This window comes from Ictalurus furcatus, chromosome 17 (genome assembly GCF_023375685.1).
Source record: "Ictalurus furcatus strain D&B chromosome 17, Billie_1.0, whole genome shotgun sequence".
NCBI lineage: Eukaryota > Metazoa > Chordata > Actinopteri > Siluriformes > Ictaluridae > Ictalurus > Ictalurus furcatus.
The window spans coordinates 18,303,783-18,322,210 of NC_071271.1; the positions used below are offsets into that span (position 1 = coordinate 18,303,783).

At 42.6% G+C, this 18,428-nt stretch overlaps 2 protein-coding genes across 4 annotated transcripts; both read left to right on the forward strand.

Annotated features, from left to right (window-relative positions):
• Positions 1-217: 217 nt before the first annotated feature.
• On the forward strand, positions 218-13,506 carry LOC128621537 (uncharacterized). Of its 3 annotated transcripts, XM_053647379.1 has the most exons (8): positions 218-442; positions 787-873; positions 987-1,040; positions 2,151-2,255; positions 6,901-6,999; positions 10,922-11,033; positions 11,464-11,536; positions 12,498-13,506. In XM_053647379.1, exons 2-8 carry the CDS (start codon positions 819-821, stop codon positions 12,933-12,935), a joined length of 936 nt encoding a protein of 311 aa, XP_053503354.1. In that variant the 5' UTR covers positions 218-442; positions 787-818; the 3' UTR covers positions 12,936-13,506. The 3 variants fall into 3 exon arrangements, with proteins under 3 accessions (XP_053503354.1, XP_053503355.1, XP_053503357.1); XM_053647380.1 differs by lacking the exon at positions 2,151-2,255; XM_053647382.1 differs by lacking the exon at positions 10,922-11,033 and having other exon boundaries at positions 11,464-11,498; positions 12,498-13,505.
• A 141-nt stretch (positions 13,507-13,647) lies between these two features.
• On the forward strand, positions 13,648-18,067 carry irgq2 (immunity-related GTPase family, q2). Its single transcript, XM_053647378.1, has 2 exons — positions 13,648-14,943; positions 15,589-18,067. Exon 2 carries the CDS (start codon positions 15,604-15,606, stop codon positions 16,741-16,743), a length of 1,140 nt encoding a protein of 379 aa, XP_053503353.1. The 5' UTR covers positions 13,648-14,943; positions 15,589-15,603; the 3' UTR covers positions 16,744-18,067.
• The last annotated feature ends 361 nt before the right edge of the window (positions 18,068-18,428 follow it).

The following is an 18,428-nucleotide window of genomic DNA, read 5'->3' on the forward strand; positions in this document are numbered from 1 at the left end:
CCTAAACAAATTATACTGTAAGTTCACCATAAGAAATAGTTTTTTGAGGTTATGTGAGCTGAATTTCTGTGTACACAAAGGTTATTAAGTGAAAGATTTACTTGCTTTTCTATGATAAAAAAATATATATATATATATATATTTAAATGTTATGGGAAAGTGTCTAGATGATATTAGACTTTAGACACACTAGTATAAAAAAAAACCCTGTGGTGTGTGTGTGAGAGAGAGTGTGAGACCAGGGCAGTAGTAAGTCATGCATGAGTGATTATACTTGTGGTTAGAAAACTTGTGCAGAGAAATGTTTAGAGGCATGTAAAAGGTGGAAGTGCTTTTAAAAGTGTGTGGAAGGATGTGAAAGCAGTTAGAATAGCACGCAACATATAAACTCTGTCAACACTCAAAATAAAGGAGAAAGGAGGACGTGACAGAAAACAAAGAGGTGAGTTTTTTGGCTTTTAAATATGAAATGATAATAATGATGATAGTAGATAGTAATAAGAAGCATACTGTGGCTTTTTAGTTGTTACTTTCTACTGCTTTACAAGCACCAAAGCAAATAGTATCAAATTTACCCATATCAAGAAGGAGCACATGGATCTCCTTTGGGGTTACCAAAGTAATTTTTCGATGGTGCATTGCTTACAGTCCATCAATAAATATTAAAATCTTCTCTAGAGGATACATAATCATTTGTTAATACACTACTAAAATGACTTCTTGTTTCCTACTGAATTATAAGCTAGAGAGACAGGTGTATGTAAGCATGTTTTTAATTATGTGCAGATCTGGCTTTGGGTCCGAGTGAATGCTGAGAGATGAATATATTAATAATCTTTGTTTTGATCTTCACATTCACACTAAAGGCCAACGGTAGGTGCTGCTCCCTACCATAGATAGCATGTATACTACTGTACAGCTACAGCTGTATAGAAGCAAACTTCTTTCATACAGTAATACACTTCTATTATTTTTTTTCTTTCAAGGGGCAGATTGTGATAATGCCGCAGCCACTGAAAACGTGACTAGCATTTTTCCAGGTAATTTCTCAAATCAAGGTATCACTTTTCTGTTAAATTTGTCAAATAATGCTAGATCATTATTTAATAAAAACTTTTCTTTTTGTTTAAAAAAATAATTTATTTAACGTCCCCTCATACTGCTAATATGTATACAGAATAAGTAAAATCTACAACAATAAAAAATGTCCTGATTAATGAGAACAAGACTACGATCAGCAGTATTTGTTAGAAAGTGCATTTGGGTTAATTTGCAATATATTTATACTGTAGGTACAGTATATTGTTCAGTATCAGGCTAGAAAGCACTAGTCAGTCCATAGTATCTGTTTACAAACTGAACAGACAGACATATACGGTCCCCTCTGAAAGTATTGGAACAGCAAGGCGATGTCTTGTTTCTGCTACATATTTGCTTGACATTTGGGTTTGAGAACAAAAGATGAATTTGAGATGATAGATCAGAATTTCGGCTTCCATTTCCTGATATTTACATCACAATGTGTTAAACAGCTTAGAACATGGCACCTTTTGGTAGTAGATCACCTACTTTTTAGGTAGTTTTTAAGTATTGGAACAGATTGTCAAAGTAAATACCACTTAATATTTGGTTGCATATCCCTTGCTTGCAACCTGTGGTATGAACTCTATATTTCTTCAGAGCTATTAATTGTTTAAACAATTAATCTAACAGGGCACCCCTGGGCAACAAGAAACACGTCAATCACTTGTTTACTATTTTTGCTCACTTGAAAAATGGCTGGGTTCCAACAAAAGGTGACATGTTCTAAGCTGTTTAACACATCTAGATATAAATATCAGGAAAAAAAAGCTGAAATTCTGATCTATTGTCAGTTATTCTTCTTTGGATCTCAAACCTCAAATGTCGTCAGTGTATAGCAAAAACAATAGACTTGACCTTGCCGTTCCAGTACTTTCAGAGGGGACTGTAGATGTTCTGTTTAATTAATAATTTTTTAAAAAAAATTATAAGCAAATTGCTGTCATATAAGAGAAATAAAACATTTTGGAACTTGCTGTTATTGGAAAATACCGAACCCCACTTCACCCCATTATCAGTTACTTTCTTATAAAAGGAGGAAACCTCATTAAACTAACTAATTATTACAGGATGTATGCCCACTTCAGATGGTAACATGACCTCAAATCCGACCTTCACTTCCACCACTGAGATGCATGTGACTGTTAACACACCCAGTATCTCGAATTTAACAAGTGAGTTTCACGTTTCTTTCTGAATGCAAATGAGTACTTAATAAAACCGGTAAGACTTTGTTATATATTGTAGGGAGTTAGCTTGGGGGAAGGGCAGAGCACAGACCCACAAGAGACAGGTTGCAGTTATTAAGGATGTTTTATTTTAGCTTAGTGCGAGTGTGTGTGAGTGCGTGGGGGGTGTGGCTGTCGCGTGACCTTCTTGAGAGCGTGGGTCTCCCGTGCCATCATCCACCGGTGCGTGCGTTTTCACCGCCCGGTGGCCTCGTCCGCGCTCACACCTTCGGGGAGAAGAGGAGAGAGAGAGATTATATTTTTATTTTATTTTTATATATATTAGTGGTCGGCGTGAGTCAATATTACCGTTGTGCTCCGCGCTGGCGCGTCTGTAGGCTGCTGAACAGCACGCACGGATTCTGTTCCTTCACCATCGGTCTTCACTTTATCACCAGGGCCTCTCGCTCGACGGCTGCGTATTTCTTCTCTGCAGGGGATAACTTCCGGCTGATGTAGAGGACTGGATGTTCTTCCCCGTCGAAGAACAATATCCGGAAGGATTACGCAGTACCGGCGCGCTGGTGAGGGCCCCTTTCAGGGCCTGGAAGGCCCTCTCTGCGTCGGCTGACCACCTGACCCGGTCTGGCTGGCCCTTCTTGGTGAGATCTGAGAGGGGGGAAGCTACAGCAGAGAAGTTAGGCACAAACCTCCGGTAGTACCCCGCCAACCCCAAGAAGGCCTGTACCTGTTTCTTTGAAGTGGGACGAGGGTAGTCCTTTACGGCCTCGATTTTCTTCGCCTGTGGTTTCAGCATTTCCCGGCCGATGTGTTACCCCAGGTACTGGGCCTCAGTCAGCCCTAGGTGGCATGTTCCTCCCTAAGATGGAACAGGTGGTCGGCCCATGTGGAGGAGTGGATGACTACGTCGTCCAGGTAGGCAGCGGCAAACGTGCGGTGGGGCCGCAGGAGGATGTCCATCAACCGCTGGAACGTGGCGGGTGCCCCGTGTAGCCCAAAGGGGAGAACCCAGTACTGCCAGTGGCCGGTGGCCATGCTGAAGGCCGTCTTGGGTCTGGCCTCCGGCGCCAGCGCAACTTGCCAGTAGCCCTTGGTCAGGTCCAAGGTGGAAATGAACCGGGCCCTCCCCAGCCTTTCGACGAGGTCGTCCACTCTGGGGAGGGGGTAGCTGTCGAACTCGGACACCTGGTTCAGTCTCCGGAAGTCGTTGCACAGCCGCATGCTCCCGTCCGGCTTTGGCACGACGACGATGGGGCTGGACCAGGGGCTGCTGGACTCCTCTATGACGTGGTCCCGTAGCATCCGACTGATTTCCTCCTCAATGGCTTTGCGTCGGGCCTCTGGGACACGGTAGGGCCGTTGTCTCACCACTACGCCGGGGGAAGTTTTGATCTCGTGCTGGACCAGCTGGGTCATCCCCGGGGAGGCCGAGAACACATCCGAGAACTGGTCGATCAGCTCAGTGAGCTCCTGTCTCTGGGCGGGGGAGAGGTCCTCCCCTAACCTGACCAAGGTACGCTTGCCATGGTCCGAGTCCCGGGTTGCGTACGCCGACACTACTGGGGCCGGTTCTATCCACTTCTTCAGGAGGTTCACGTGGTAGAGCTTCTCCTCTGCACGCTTACCGGGCTGTTGCAGGCGGTAGTTGACCGGGCCCCGGCGCTCGAGGACTGTATATGGGCCTTGCCACCGGGCCAGGAACTTACAGGCACTGCTGGGCACTAACAGGAGGACCCGGTCCCCCGGCTGGAATTCTCGGGGCTGTGCTGGGCGGTTGTACACTTTTCTTTGCTCCTCCTGCGCAGCGTGCACGTGCTCCCGGACTATGGGAGCTACCCGGTCGATCCTCGCTTGCATCTCCTGCACGTATTCGACGACCGAGCGGAAGGGGGACGGTTGCTCCTCCCAAGCTTCGCGTGCCACGTCCAACAGTCCCCGCAGCCCCGGCCAAACAGGAGCTCAAAGGGGGTGAAGCCCGTGGACGCCTGGGGGCACTCTCGGACGGCGAAAAGCATGTAGGGGAGGAGGAGGTCCCAGTTCCTCCCCTCCTCGTCCACCACCCGGCGCAGCATCCGTTTGAGAGTCTGGTTAAACCTCTCGACTAGCCCGTCGGTTTGGGGGTGGTAGACCGACGTCTTGAGGTGCTTCACCTGCAACAATCGACACAAGTCGGCCATTAATTTAGATACAAAAGGCGTACCTTGGTCAGTCAACACGTCCTTTGGAATCCCCACCCGACTGAACAGGAGTACCAGCTCCCTGGCGATGTTCTGGGAGGTGGCCTTGCGCAGTGGCACCGCCTCGGGGTACCGAGTGGTGTGGTCCACAATGACCAGGATGTACTCGTGGCCCCGGGCAGACTTGGGTAGGGGGCCCACGAGGTCCATGCCCACACGCTCGAAGGGGATGCTGATGATGGGTAGAGGGATAAGGGGAGCCGTGGGGGGCGGCCGTAGGGCCATGTGCTGGCACTGCGGGCATTGCTGGCAGAAGGCCCGGACATCCGCGTCCATCCCGGGCCACACAAAGTGATCCCTCAGCTTCTCCAGGTTGTTTCGTGGCCCCAGGTGGCCGCCGAGTGGATGTGTATGGGCCAGATGCATGACGGTGGGTGTCCTGGGTTTGGGGACCACCAGTAGGTCCACCTGCTCCCCGCGGCGGCAGGTCCGTTGGTAGAGGAGCCCGTTCCGGACGAGGAAGTACGAAGCGGGGAGTCTCAGGTCGGGGCTCTGGTCGACCCCCCTCGATCAGTTGCACCTGGGCCCAGCAGTGCTTCAGACGGTCGTCCTCCTTCTGCTCCCGTCCGAACTTCCCCTCCCGGTTCACATGGGAAAAGACAGACCACAGAGGGTTAGTGGGTTGGGGGGGGGGGGTCTTACCTTCCGTGGAGGTCTCTCCGCCGTCCTGGGCCAGGTAGGCCTGCCGGGCCCAGCTCCTCTTCGTGCGTCGCCGTGGCTGCTGTAGGTGGAGGGCGCAGGCCGCCAGCCATGGCTTCGAAAGCGGCCGGGTGGGCTACCTCTCTGGCTCCGTCGGCATGGGCTCGTCCGGGGGGTTCCAGGAATGGGCGACCTCTGGCGAGCCCTCCAGGCACGGGGACGGGACTGGCGGTCAGGCCGGGGGCCAGGGGCACCGCGGGGTCGGCCGAGGGGCGGCTGCTCAGCTTGGCCGAGCTCCAGGGTGGCCATGGTTCGTTCGAGGGCCATCAGGAGCTCCTGGGGCATGGTCGGGGCTTGTGCTCCCACTGCCTGGTATGGGGTTCGCCCACACCATGCCAGGACCCCCACCTTCATGGTGGCGTAGTCGGCAGCCTCCTCTGGCTCGAGGGCGTAGTAGGCCGTCCGCGCCTCTCCGGTGAGCAGGGGGCCGAGGGCGCGAGGCCAGTCGTCGCGATCCCATCCTTCCCGGCAGGCAATACCCTCGAAGGTCTCAAAGTACGCCTCAAGATCTTCTTCGGGGCAGAGGGGGGGAAGCAGGTGGCGGATCTCACGGCCCGGGTTGGGGAGGGGCACGGCGGCTGCGGGGGTCTCCGTCCTCAGGTCAATCAGCGCCTGGGTGGTGAGCTGAAGGCTCTCAGCGAGCTGCTGGGTCACTGCTTGCTGCTGGAGGCTGGCCTCCAGCAGGTGCTTCAGTGTGGGATCCATGGTTGTCTTCACCTTTTTTCCTCTCTTTTTTTTTTTTGTTTGTGCTCGTTGCAGGCGAGTCTGTGCTCCTATGCCTGCATCCTCCACCAGTGTAGGGAGTTAGCTCGGGGGAAGGGCAGAGCACAGACCCACAAGAGACAGGTTGCAGTTATTAAGGGTGTTTTATTTTAGCTTAGTGCGAGTGTGTGTGTGAGTGCATGGGGGGTGTGGCTGTCGCGTGACCTTCTTGAGGGCGTGTCGGGGTTCCCGAGGCGAGGGCCTCCCGTGCCGTCATCCACCGGTGCATGCGTTTTCACCGCCCGGTTGCCTCGTCCGCGCTCACACCTTCGGGGAGAAGAGGAGGGAGAGAGAGAGAGAGAGAGAGAGAGAGAGAGAGATAGATATTAGTGGTCAGCGTGAGTCAATATTACCGTTGTGCTCCTCGCTGGCGCGTCTGTAGGCTGCTGAAGAGCACGCACGGATTCTATTCCTTCACCGTCAGTCTTTCTCCGCCCGTATGGCCGGAAGCGCGCCCTTTTATCCTCCTCCTCTGTCGTCTGATTGGTGGACTTTTCCCGCCTGACTCCCCAATAGCCGGCCGGCGTAGTGTCAGCGGTCCCGCCCCGCCGTGCCGGTCCTTCCGGCTGCTGGTGTGTTTGGCACGAGGCTGTCCGCTTCGTGCCGGTGCGGCAGTTGGGGAAGGAGCGCCTTTCTTCTCCTGCGCGCCGGCTGTCGGTCCGTCGCGACAATATTTACAGTTACCATTATTAATATCTATTCATATATGACACAATTGGCTATTAATGTATAGGCTTCATTATTTCCTGATCAGTTAAGGATTAGTGTATTCATTCATTTTTATAACACAGTGTGGAAGGGATAAGATATTGTGGACCTTATAGTAAAGTGTTACCATTTAATCTTAAAAATGTATATGATTATATGACTTTCTGTTTCTGGTACTCTAAAGTGTTTTCTTTGCTATCTCCATGTGACTTTAACCTCCTTAGATACTTCTACTATCCTATCAAAATCTGAAAATAAAGCTGACAGGGATGGGAAAATGTTGAACAATTGCAACGAGACAAATAAACAACTGGAACAAAAAGGTATAGTAATACAAGCCAGATCTCAAGCTTTGCTAGAGATTTTGCTATATTTGTTCATTAAACATGCCCATGTACTGTCTGTTTTCAAACATAGAGGCAATTTAACTGACGTAGACAATGATCAACCATAGTCTTTCGTGTCAAACTGTAACCAAATATGCAACATTAGTTCATTAACTCATTAGAAACAAACGTTTAAAAAAATATTTTAAAGGCAGGATTCGGTTAACTTATATCAATCCAAGGATTATATACTACTCTGAAAAGTTTAGTGACTATGTTTACATGGACAGCAGTAATCTAATTATTGACCTTACTCTGAGTAAGATAATAATGTGATTAAGGTGTTTACATGAGTCGCTTTTAGAATACTCCTTTCATGTACCCGTTTTACATGTTTTAGAACATAATTAGATTAATGGCACACGTCATTACGTCACCGCGCCACGCCGTCCGACGTCCCTCCAGAATTTCACGTATCAACATACAGTTCATCTTCGTTATGGTGCCGTATACAGTTTTGGGTGTTTTTATTTAATTTTTTTACGAACGCTTTAAGTGCAGTTAATTATTCGTCATGCTGTACGTGCAAATAGACAACTGCTTGAAGCCAAGGGCTGCGTCCCAAACCGCGTACCTACCGTCTATATAGTAGCCGAGATACATGTATTTTTCCCCACTACAGGCCTATAGTAAGCAAGTATGCGGTTTGGGACGCAGCCGAACTTTCTTCTTCGCTATAAAATGCACTGCCGTGTGTGATCGTGTCCTGTCGCAAAATGCGGTGAAAACTCTCACACGACGTTCATAATGTGATTAAGGTGTTTACATGTCTGTAATACACATCCATAAAGCGACTAAAACAGGAGTACTCCAAATGTCTTAATTCGATTAGTGCTTACTTCGAGTATGACCTTAATTAGATTAAGGTAATTAAAAATTGCTTTTTATATGGTAGTTTCTTAATCAAAGTATGGTCTTAATCAGGTTAAGAGTGGATTATTGTTGTCCATGTAAACGCACTGAGTGTGTCACTGTGTTAAATTTTTTTATTTTACATCTGGAAACCAGTACACAGAAGTGCAGAGAAACACTCGGATCATAACCTTTAACATACTGAAGACTGTGGCCAGAAAGATATACAAAAGATAGCAGGCACTCTGTATCCTGTGGGTGGAACTTCTAAGGCTGAAACTACAGTTATCCTACAACACACACACAGACACACACACACACACACACACACACAAAGATGCTTAGTTTATTCAAACACATACTGAGAAATGGCTTTTAGGAACTTAGTACAAGTAAAAATAGTCTCAGGAAATATAAGTAACATTTTCAGTGACTGGGGAAATTTTCTGTGTTGATTCTGAACTGTAAAGAGTGAAGGGTGTAAATTCTTAATGCACGATGCAACCATTATCATTTATTCATGGATGCAATTTCTAGATAAACTAATTGTATGATGTTTATTCCTTACTTTTAGAGAAAACAGGCACTAATGGTGCTTATCAGTGCTGTCACTGAGGTGGTACCTTCAAGGAGACATCTTTTGTAACTTTAACATCTGGGAAAGTGAATGTAGTGTACGCTATTTATAAAGGGATCACAGTTGTAACTTAAATCATTTTAAACGTGAATGATACATGGTAATGGTGACAAGCAAAGCTAAATGTTTAGTACCATTTTTTTCTGAAAGTGCCATTTCAGACTCATGTACCTTTTGTTAGAATGAATTCTCTAATTTTAGCAAAGAGAAAAATGGAGTTTGTTTATATTGGTTAATATGGGTCAAACAGGACTTATATAAGAATCCTTGAAATTAAGTTCTACATGTATATGTAGAGTCTGATGTTCTCCCTTTTTACTTTAATGTGTATTGTGATTTATTCCTGGACATTGCAAATTTTTGCAAATATATTCCACATAACAGTACTATACGTATTAATGTAAAGTCCTTCATTTCAGATTTAGCATTGAGCATCCAAACATATTTGTATAAAATAGTATGTTGTTTGGTTGCATGTAAGCAAAAGGGTGTGATGGATTCATGAGTAGGCACACAGCTATCATGTCTTCATCAGTATTGAATATTTAGTTAGTTTTCCAGATAACATGGCTTAAATGTAGGATATGTTGTTGTCGTTCCTTTAAGTGGTTAGTGTTGCAAACTGGAACCCTTGTGGGTTAAATTGCGGCTTGACTTTTAGAAAAGATAAACAAGTGAGCTAAACAAATTATTGCCATTAGCTAGCTTGAATGTTGGTGAGTTAAACATGCAAATAAAAAATGAATAATACTAAATTGCAGTGGGACATATTCTCTTATGCATGCAACTTAATCTGTGTAAAGAAAAAAGTCCAAATAAAGTATATTAGGTATGGCTTACCTTCCATCTCTACCTGTCTGTCTGCAATGGGAACATTCCACCTGAATCCGTTCAGTCTGAAACCGTTTTGCGCAATTTCACACTGCTGTGGCCGTTTTACCCAATGCCTTTATGTCTGAGGACATTTTTCCTGATGCCTTTATGTCTGAGGCCATTTTTCCTGATGACTTTATGTCTGAGGCAATTTTTCTTGATGCCTTTATGTCTGAGGACATTTTGCCCGATGCCTTTATGTCTGAGGACATTTTGCCCGATGCCTTTATGTCTGAGGACATTTTGCCCGATGCCTCTATGTCTGAGGCCATTTTGCCCGATGCCTCTATGTCTGAGGCCATTTTGCCCGATGCCTCTATGTCTGAGGACAGTTTGCCCGATGCCTCTATGTCTGAGGCCATTTTGCCCGATGCCTTTATGTCTGAGGCCATTTTGCCCGATGCCTTTATGTCTGAGGCCATTTTGCCCGATGCCTTTATGTCTGAGGCCATTTTGCCCGATGCCTTTATGTCTGAGGACATTTTGCCCGATGCCTTTATGTCTGAGGACATTTTGCCCGATGTCTTTATGTCTGAGGCCATTTTGCCCTATGCCTTTATGCCTGAGGCCGTTTTGTCTGATGGCTTTATGTCTGAGGCCATTTTCCTCAATGCCTTTATGTCTGAGGCCATTTTTCCTGATGCCTTTACATCTGAGGCCATTTTGCCCAATGCCTTTACGTCTGAGGCCATTTTGCCTGATGCCTGTATGAGACCTGACACCTGTCATAGTTTTTCCTGAGTACTGAAGCCTTTTAGTCTGAGGCACGATGCTATTTGTTACCAAGACGAGTCTCCACTTTCACTACCTATTCTCAATGTTTTTTTTATGGTTTACAAATGTACTACTACTAACATTTTTATTAAGTACAAATATTTTCAAGATGATTGGGTTTGATTTAGCATTACTCAGAAAGTTTAATATGGTAAAGTGCAACAAGTGTTCAGCACTAAACTGATAAAAACACTAACATCAAAATGAGAATGACACAGGTTCCTCATTGCACATGTAAAAAACAACTAGAAAAAGAAGAAATAAGAAAATTTAGAAAAAAGGGGAATGAACTAAGGAGCAGATACTAAAGGCACACAAACATCATATGAGTTAAAATGACTGAAAGCAATTTTTTTATTACATACTGCATGAATAAAATGAAGCTATTGCACCTACACTAATGTTTAACTCTGTGTAATTAAATTTTTTCCATTCAATTTAGCTTGTGAATTCATAGAAATCTGTGATCAGGATACAATCCAAAGATAGCAGTTGTTGTCTCATTTTCAACATCCTGGATGAAAAGGAAGATAAAAATATGTGTTGAGCTGTTTCAAGAAATGCTACACTCAAATCATAAATGGGTCTCAGCTTTATTATAACAAATAACAAATATTATATATATAAAGATTTGTTGTTATTGTGACCAGTGTTCACTAACGTTTGTTGTTTGTAGTTTGTAATTCACATATTTGTATATTTATATCACTTTGTTTTCTTCAGTTGAAGGCTCCTTCAAGTTGAACCTTGTGATGATTCTCGTATTTATATTGGGAGTGATTTGTTCAACAATTATTTTCTCTACTGTGTTGTGCTTTGTGGTCATCTGCGACAGGTACAGTATGATTTAATTTAGAATTCTAGATTCAGATTTTCTGATCAGATCACATGTTGTCAAATGTTATGATTGGGGAAGCAGTTCCATTACTTTTTCAATTCAAGCTATGTATTTTTTTTCCATATACTAATGCAATATACTTGCCTAATTTTGGAGTCTAGTCTGTGTATTACTACCTGTTGCCACTGCTGGTGATAATAATGCTAATATGTACAAAGTTGATTGTACGTACACTGTATATGTGTCTGTGCATGCGGCCCATTTTGTGTTGACATGCAAAAAGAAATTCTAGGATAGCTAATAAACAATTCTATAGTTAATATTGACAGCTATTTCAGATTAACAAGGGAATTCTCATACATATGTGGCACACAAATATACCGAAGGCTGTATGTTTGTTCACAATATTTCTTCCTGTTCTTGGCAGATGCAGAAAAACAGATGCAAACACAGACAAAGAAGGTATTACCTTAGAGGGTGTTAGAAGTGGAAATGACCAAGTAAGATTTTCTCATTTATTATTTCATCTTGTGCAAGCCTCTAAAATGACAGAGCAAACATGGCTAGTAGAGCAAAACCCTCCTTCTATTTCAAAGGAAAAAAATGAAAACAAGGCACAATTTGTGCATCAATATTCATCAAATAGCCATTAAATTTTAACCAATAACTTATAGTGGCACAAAGATCAAGTAAAGATACACAGAATGGTATGAAGTAGAGACTGGGGCTGAGTTATTTCTAATCCAGACCCTAGATTCATGCAGCCCCTTGGTGACAGTCATATCAGGTGATTTCACATCTTGAAACGTCCCTACAGTTGGTGTGCATAGGGGTTAATTTATTTAAGCCCTGTTCTCTGCCATGTCTATGGCATATTATCTGTACTTATTGAGAAGGTACACATGAAATACAATTGTGGGTATCATATAACACAAGAAAAGTGGATTACTTTCTTGATCACTGATTTTTCCAAATCCCTTTCAAGAAGAAATTAGAAGTAAAAAAAAGTAAGCTAAAAATTGGACAAAGGAACAAGCGGCAAAGCCGTAAGTTGTGTGAGTTGAATGAAAGAGCTGGCTTATGACAATTGCAGCTTTTCTGTTTACTAAAAAAGACACAAGCTTGACTCACTTATGTACTTGAAACATATGGTGCCACCTACATGCCTTTCAATTAGTGTGTTCCTGAATGTATGCATAATGTATGCATAATAATGTTATTGATAGGTTTTAGAATTGTTTTTGCCAATATCGTAAACTAGCTGTCAATGGAGAGCAATGATGTTTCTCAAAATTAACTTCATTATTTATATCACATACTTATAACAGCCGAAAACCCTTGCCTTTACTTATTAAATGTAGTGCATGTGAGGAAAGACAAAATCCATCATCCAGTCATTTGAGTCGCTTTAAAAGGAATGGCCTTTGCTGAAAAGTTCAAGGTTAATATTTTTTTCCCTAGTTGATGATGCAGTCTGATGAAGACCAGGCAGATGAGCAAGCCCCACTTCAAGTACAGTCTCCTGTTGAGGTCTCCACAAACACATCTGAAATTAATAGTGGAACTAAAGAGGAGATGAAGATCTCAGGAACTGAACAGACAGAAGGAGCTGGAGAAGTAAATGAAGTTGACTATGCCTCTATCAACTACTCACTTTTACAGAAGAAAGACAATGGAGGCTTAAAGCCACAGAAAGTGGAGAGCGATTATGCAGAGATTCAGCTAAAAAAGATGAGTGAAGGAGAGGAAGTTGAGACATTGCAGGATGGAGAGAAGCAAGGTGGAGAGAAGCAGGATGATGTGAAAAAGCATGAAGTAAATCAAGATGGAGTGAATCAGGGTCTAGATGTTGTGACAGAGAGCCAGAAGCAAGTGGAGTTACAGGAAGTGCAGGTTTAAACCAGTACACATGGTTCACAGTGAAGAAGGACAGTAAAGAATGGCTCTGGTATTTTAAATATCAGTGACTGATTGTGTGAATATTTTGCTATTATCGAGTCAAGTTACATTTGCCTTAAATGCAGCATGAATATTTGCATTGCTAACATGCAAAACAGACTGTTTTTTTGTTTGTTTCTATTCTGCTTTTCCTGAACACTCAACAACTCACTTCCCCTATTTTGAAGCTATGCACATATGTCTTGTTGATTACCTTATAAGTAGCATAGTTGAGCAACTGCTTCTGTAAAGCACAAAGCTAATTTTTGAGAAACTAGCAGGCTCCAATGCATGGCAGTATTGCAAATCATGAAAAAAAAATGGGGGGAGGGACCCCAAAAAAAACTCAAGTACACAAAGTTTCTTTTAAAATGATATTATTATTGCAGGTCTAGAAACAGTTTTAAAACCTTTCACTGTTTTATACTGTAAATATGTACTGTTCTTGTTCATGCAGGATTCACTGATTGTGATCATCTGAATTGAATGAAATTAAGCAACAATTAAACTCATAAACTGAACTGTCTTTATGTATGGAATAAAGCACTTGCAGGCACGATGTGCGTGAAGTTAGATGCACCTAATACATAGCAGAAATGGCTGTTACCTTGACGGTACATGAAGGAGTTTACATGAGGAATAGATTCTACATTTTAAACCTGGAAGAGTTTACACCATTAACATAGGTCACGTGACTATAGCCAATAGACCATTTAATTGCTGTCCTTCAGAAAAGGCTAGTGGTGAAAGATAAGGGTGAAAATGTGTAGCATTTATTTGCCTAAAAAATTAAATATATAAAATAATTTTCACATTTTCTAGTTTAAGCAATGCCACTGACAGACACTAGAGTTTAGAATATATTTTAGATGGTTTTATGATTTTCAAGATTTTAAGTTTTTAAAAGATTATTTTAAAGATTAGAATTACTGTCAAAGTAGGTTGCGCAGTGATGCAGCTCAGCTCGAGTTCCCGGTTCAATCTTTATTCTAGATTACTGTCAATGTTGTGCATATTCCCTCATAGTCTATGTGGATGTCCTTCCTGTACCGTTTCCGTCATAGGCTTTGGATCCACCACAATCCACAAGATAACTGTTTGATTATCATCTGGACAAAATGTTCATGCCAATGTTTAATCAAATATAGTATTCCAGAGTAGGCAGCAAGCTGGCCGAGTGGGTAGCACAGCCGACTCATAGGTCCAGGGTTCCAGGTTAGATCCTTAGCCTGTGCCCATGAGGAAGTCCTCCCGGTGTTTATTTTCCCCCACCTCCCAAAAACTTTTCAGTAGGTGCATTGGCTAAGATAAAGTTCACTTAGATGTGAATGTGTGTGCATGGTGCCCTGCAATTGTTCAGCATCCACATCCTGCGATAGGCTGTGGATCCACTGAGGCTCTGATATGGGTAAAGTGATTACTGAGTGAAACTGCTTGTGCTATATGTGATATAAGTGATGGAGTAAGTCTACAACAAATGTAAGCAAATTTACTCTGTAAATGATTTACTCTTTGGTAATTATATAGAAAGTTTTTTTTTTTTCATGTTATTATGTTGTGTGTTAGTGTTTTACATCCTGTTAATCTTATGGGCTAATAGAATTTATTTATTCATTTGTTTGTTAAGTATTACTATTAAGTACAGGCTGTTGTACTATTAACTACAAACACATAACATAGCTAGTAAAAAAAAAAAAAAAAAAGTTTTTTATTTTGCATTTCCAAACATGTACTCCTCACGTTACTCGACGTATGTGGGTATTGAATACTGCTGTGTTTCTGTGGATATGTAAGCAGATTAAGTCTTAGTTAATAGGATTAGAATGTTCCACACACCGAAGAGTATCTTTAAATAGTCAGGACAAAATGTCAGGACTGCTACTGTGAAAACATCTATGTGTGTTTACCCTGAAATCTTTCCATTATAAACTACTGAGAATGATTTGGATGTCTTTTTGGAAAATTCCAGGTAAGTAATAAGATCTGACTCATTATGTATGTAGATACATTGTGCATTATGTTTTAGCTAAAAGTCTACAGCATCAGTGCATTAGTATGTTAGACCAATGAACAATTAATATATAGCTGGTAATTTAATTTGCTTATCAGCTACACATTCTTGAAAAAAAGGTTCCACTTAGCATCCTAAATGGTTCTTCAGTTTGTCCCTCTGTGAGAACACTTATTGTTTTGATGAGGTCTCCAAAGGTCTCCTGAGAGAACTTTTTGGCTGACTATATGACTATGGTTTGTACTATATGTATTAAACTCTTATATAAGGGTTTCCTGAAGGTATGTTGGATAGTTAGGGGGTCTTATCTATGTAAATGGCTGCTTCTTGATGCCTGTCATGGCACTCATTCCTTTACCCTTTCTTTAGCACCATCTTGTGGCAGTTGTAGATGGAACAGGCATCGGGGACAAAATAATGCCCTCTCTGAAAGGCAAACCCTCTGTTAATTGGTTTTACATACAACCTTTAAGAACCTTTTTTTCTAAGTGTGTACATATTTATGCAGAATAAGGAGGAAGCATTGTAATTTATCACTCTGAGTAATAACTGACTAATGTTATGGACATTAATTGCAAAACGTACTGCAAAATTGCATCACAGATCACAACAGAAGACATGGCAGATGTGTTGAAGAGTCTTAACCTCCTGGAGACCCTGAAAGAGTCTATTGAGAAGAACAACATTTCAGACATAAAGGATGCTGTTGAAGACCTGTTGATAAGTCGTATCAATATTGCAGTCACTGGGGACAGAGGTCCAGAGAAAACAGCATTTATTAACTCTCTCAGGGGGCTTGGTGTTGGTGATGAAGGGGCAGCTCTCTGCCCATCCACTGCAGCCCCAGAAGAATTGGCTGTATTCCCAAATCCCAAACATCCAGATTTCCGTCTGTGGGATTTGCCCATGATCCCCAATGATGACTCTTTTGACCCTGAGATCTATATTGAGCGCAATAAAATCCTACGGTATAACATTGTGATCATGACCTTTACTCAAAATCCTAGTCCAAGCATTGTGGCTGTCTGGAGAGAGGCACGTTCGCTGCAGAAAGAAGCCTTGTACTTTGCTTTATTGGCATCTGAAAAGGACACTGAGAAAAGCCTGGAGGCCAAAAGACAAGCTAGCCTGGAAGTGCTGAAAGCTGAAGGAGTGGCTTTGCCAAAAGTCTTCCTTGTGCATCCCTCTGCTTTGGAAAAACTGGACTTCCTAAGGCTCTTAGAGGTAATGCAGGGTGACCTTCCAGAAGTAAGGGCCTTTGCCCTTCTGCTGGCTTTGCCTACCTTCTCCACTACCATAGTATCCCAGAAAAAGGATGTCTTCAAGGCTCTGGGGTGGGCTGCAGCCTCACTTTCTGGTGGGGTTTCTGCTATTCCTGTACCCATGGTGGCATCTATGGTGGATGCAAGTATTGCTGTACGGATCTTAACGAAGGCCCAGATCTCTCTCTGCCTGGACAATGAGTCTGTGGAGAGGCTTGCACGGCAACGGGGCATTGACTCTGCCAAGCTCAAGGCAATACGGACATGCAACCTGTCAGTGGAGGTCAGCAAGAGCGAAGTTAAGAAGCGGCTTGCAGCAGCTGAGAAGGACACCATCACAGCCACTAAGAAACTGGTGGAACTGGCCATGCCACGGCAAGCCAGAGCTGTGAGTCATTCCTTTACTGTCATGTTGCAAACCATCAACTCTGCCATTGATGATATGAGTGCTGATGCTGAGAAGATTGTAGCTTTAGCAACAGGGGAGTCACAGTGACTGGCAAAATTCTACCATTGTTCCAAAACTGTAATGCGTTTGATGAAAGACTTGCACAGGGCTCAGACAGTGAAGACTGACTTGCTTTGCTTGCAACATGGTGGCTACAGATAAAATTTAAATGAAACCCACCCTGTTTTCATGGTTTCCTGCTCAACTGAGTAGGTTTTACAGGAAACTACCTGCATGTTACTAGCAGCAAGATTTACATTTGCATATATAGTATTTGGCAGATGCCCTTATAGAGAGCAACTGTCATTCTCATTTAAACATTTGAGCAGTTGAGGGTGTCTCATTGAGGGTGCCTTCAATGATACACCAGCGTAGCTGTTGACCTGTATAGGGTAGAGCTTAAGCAGTTGAGAAAAGAGGTAATCATTTCTTATATATAAAGTACAATGATGCTCAGAACACAATAGGCAAAAACATTTGTACACAAACACCTCCTCAGTAGGTGCACTTGCACTTTACTCTCATTGTAAGTTTTAGATTTGTCATGTCAGCTAATGAACTCCTGATGTTTATAAAAAGGACAGTTTTAGTCAATTATATTTAAACCCTGTTGGAACTACCATCACTCATAGCATCTCTCCTCAAATCTAGCACTGCAAAACAGGTTTGCTTAGCAACAAGGTCTCACAAAGTTCCACATATAGTACTAAAAGACCAGCCAGCATATTCATAACACTTGTATGAATTGTACTTCTGATGCATACTTATTGTATAATCCCATAGAGCATGCATATGACATTAATCTGTTTTAATCCATTGTGCTTACAGAAAACCTGTACTTTATCTCCAGCATAAGTGATTTGTTTATATTTTAGTGTTTAATATATATTGTGTATATTGTAGTTTATGTATGTTTATGTTATATAAAGTGTTTTATATTCTATTGTTCTAGTTTTGATTTTGTTCACATTCCATTATTTCAACCTTAGATAGTCAGGCTACCAGATGTGTACCATGCTTTCGTGTTTACGGCCCTATTGGGGCCATGGTAAACTTCTGTATTAATAGCAAGTATCATAGAAAAATGTTCACATTGACCTTACCTGTAGCATTTTCTATATATGATAGATAGTGTCCTTTAAGCATTTGTCAGCTGACATACATAGAAGATAGTAAAAGTGTAGTACCCTAGTAACCATCTGGAATGCCACATTAACCACCTAGCAACACCATAGCAAGCATCTGGAATGTCACAGCAACAAGCTATCAATATCCTAGCAACACATTATCAACAGCAGTGATTGTTGATAACTTTGGTGATATAAGCTGCACAATCACTCTGCATTTTCTTCAGGAATATGCACTCTTCTTGTTTTAACCATCAGCTTCTGATGTTTCTGATGCCATTACAAATACTACAATACCCAGAATTACTGCCTTCTCCCAGCCAATCAGAAACTCAGGTATATTTTAAACACAGAAAGTACCTTGCTGCCAAAGGTTTTGAGGAAAGTTTCTGTATCCATTAGAATACTGTGCTCCCACATATAACAATAGCCTAATATATTAAAAGCTACATAAAGGTTATATAAAACTACAGTAGCTACCTAGCTATCTGTACTGAAAAAATATAACACACCAATTTGCACACACATGATGATTTTAAATGTAGGGTTTACAGCCACTTGACCGTCCGTCTATATGGCTTTGACCAGAAGCCCATCCCCAGGTCA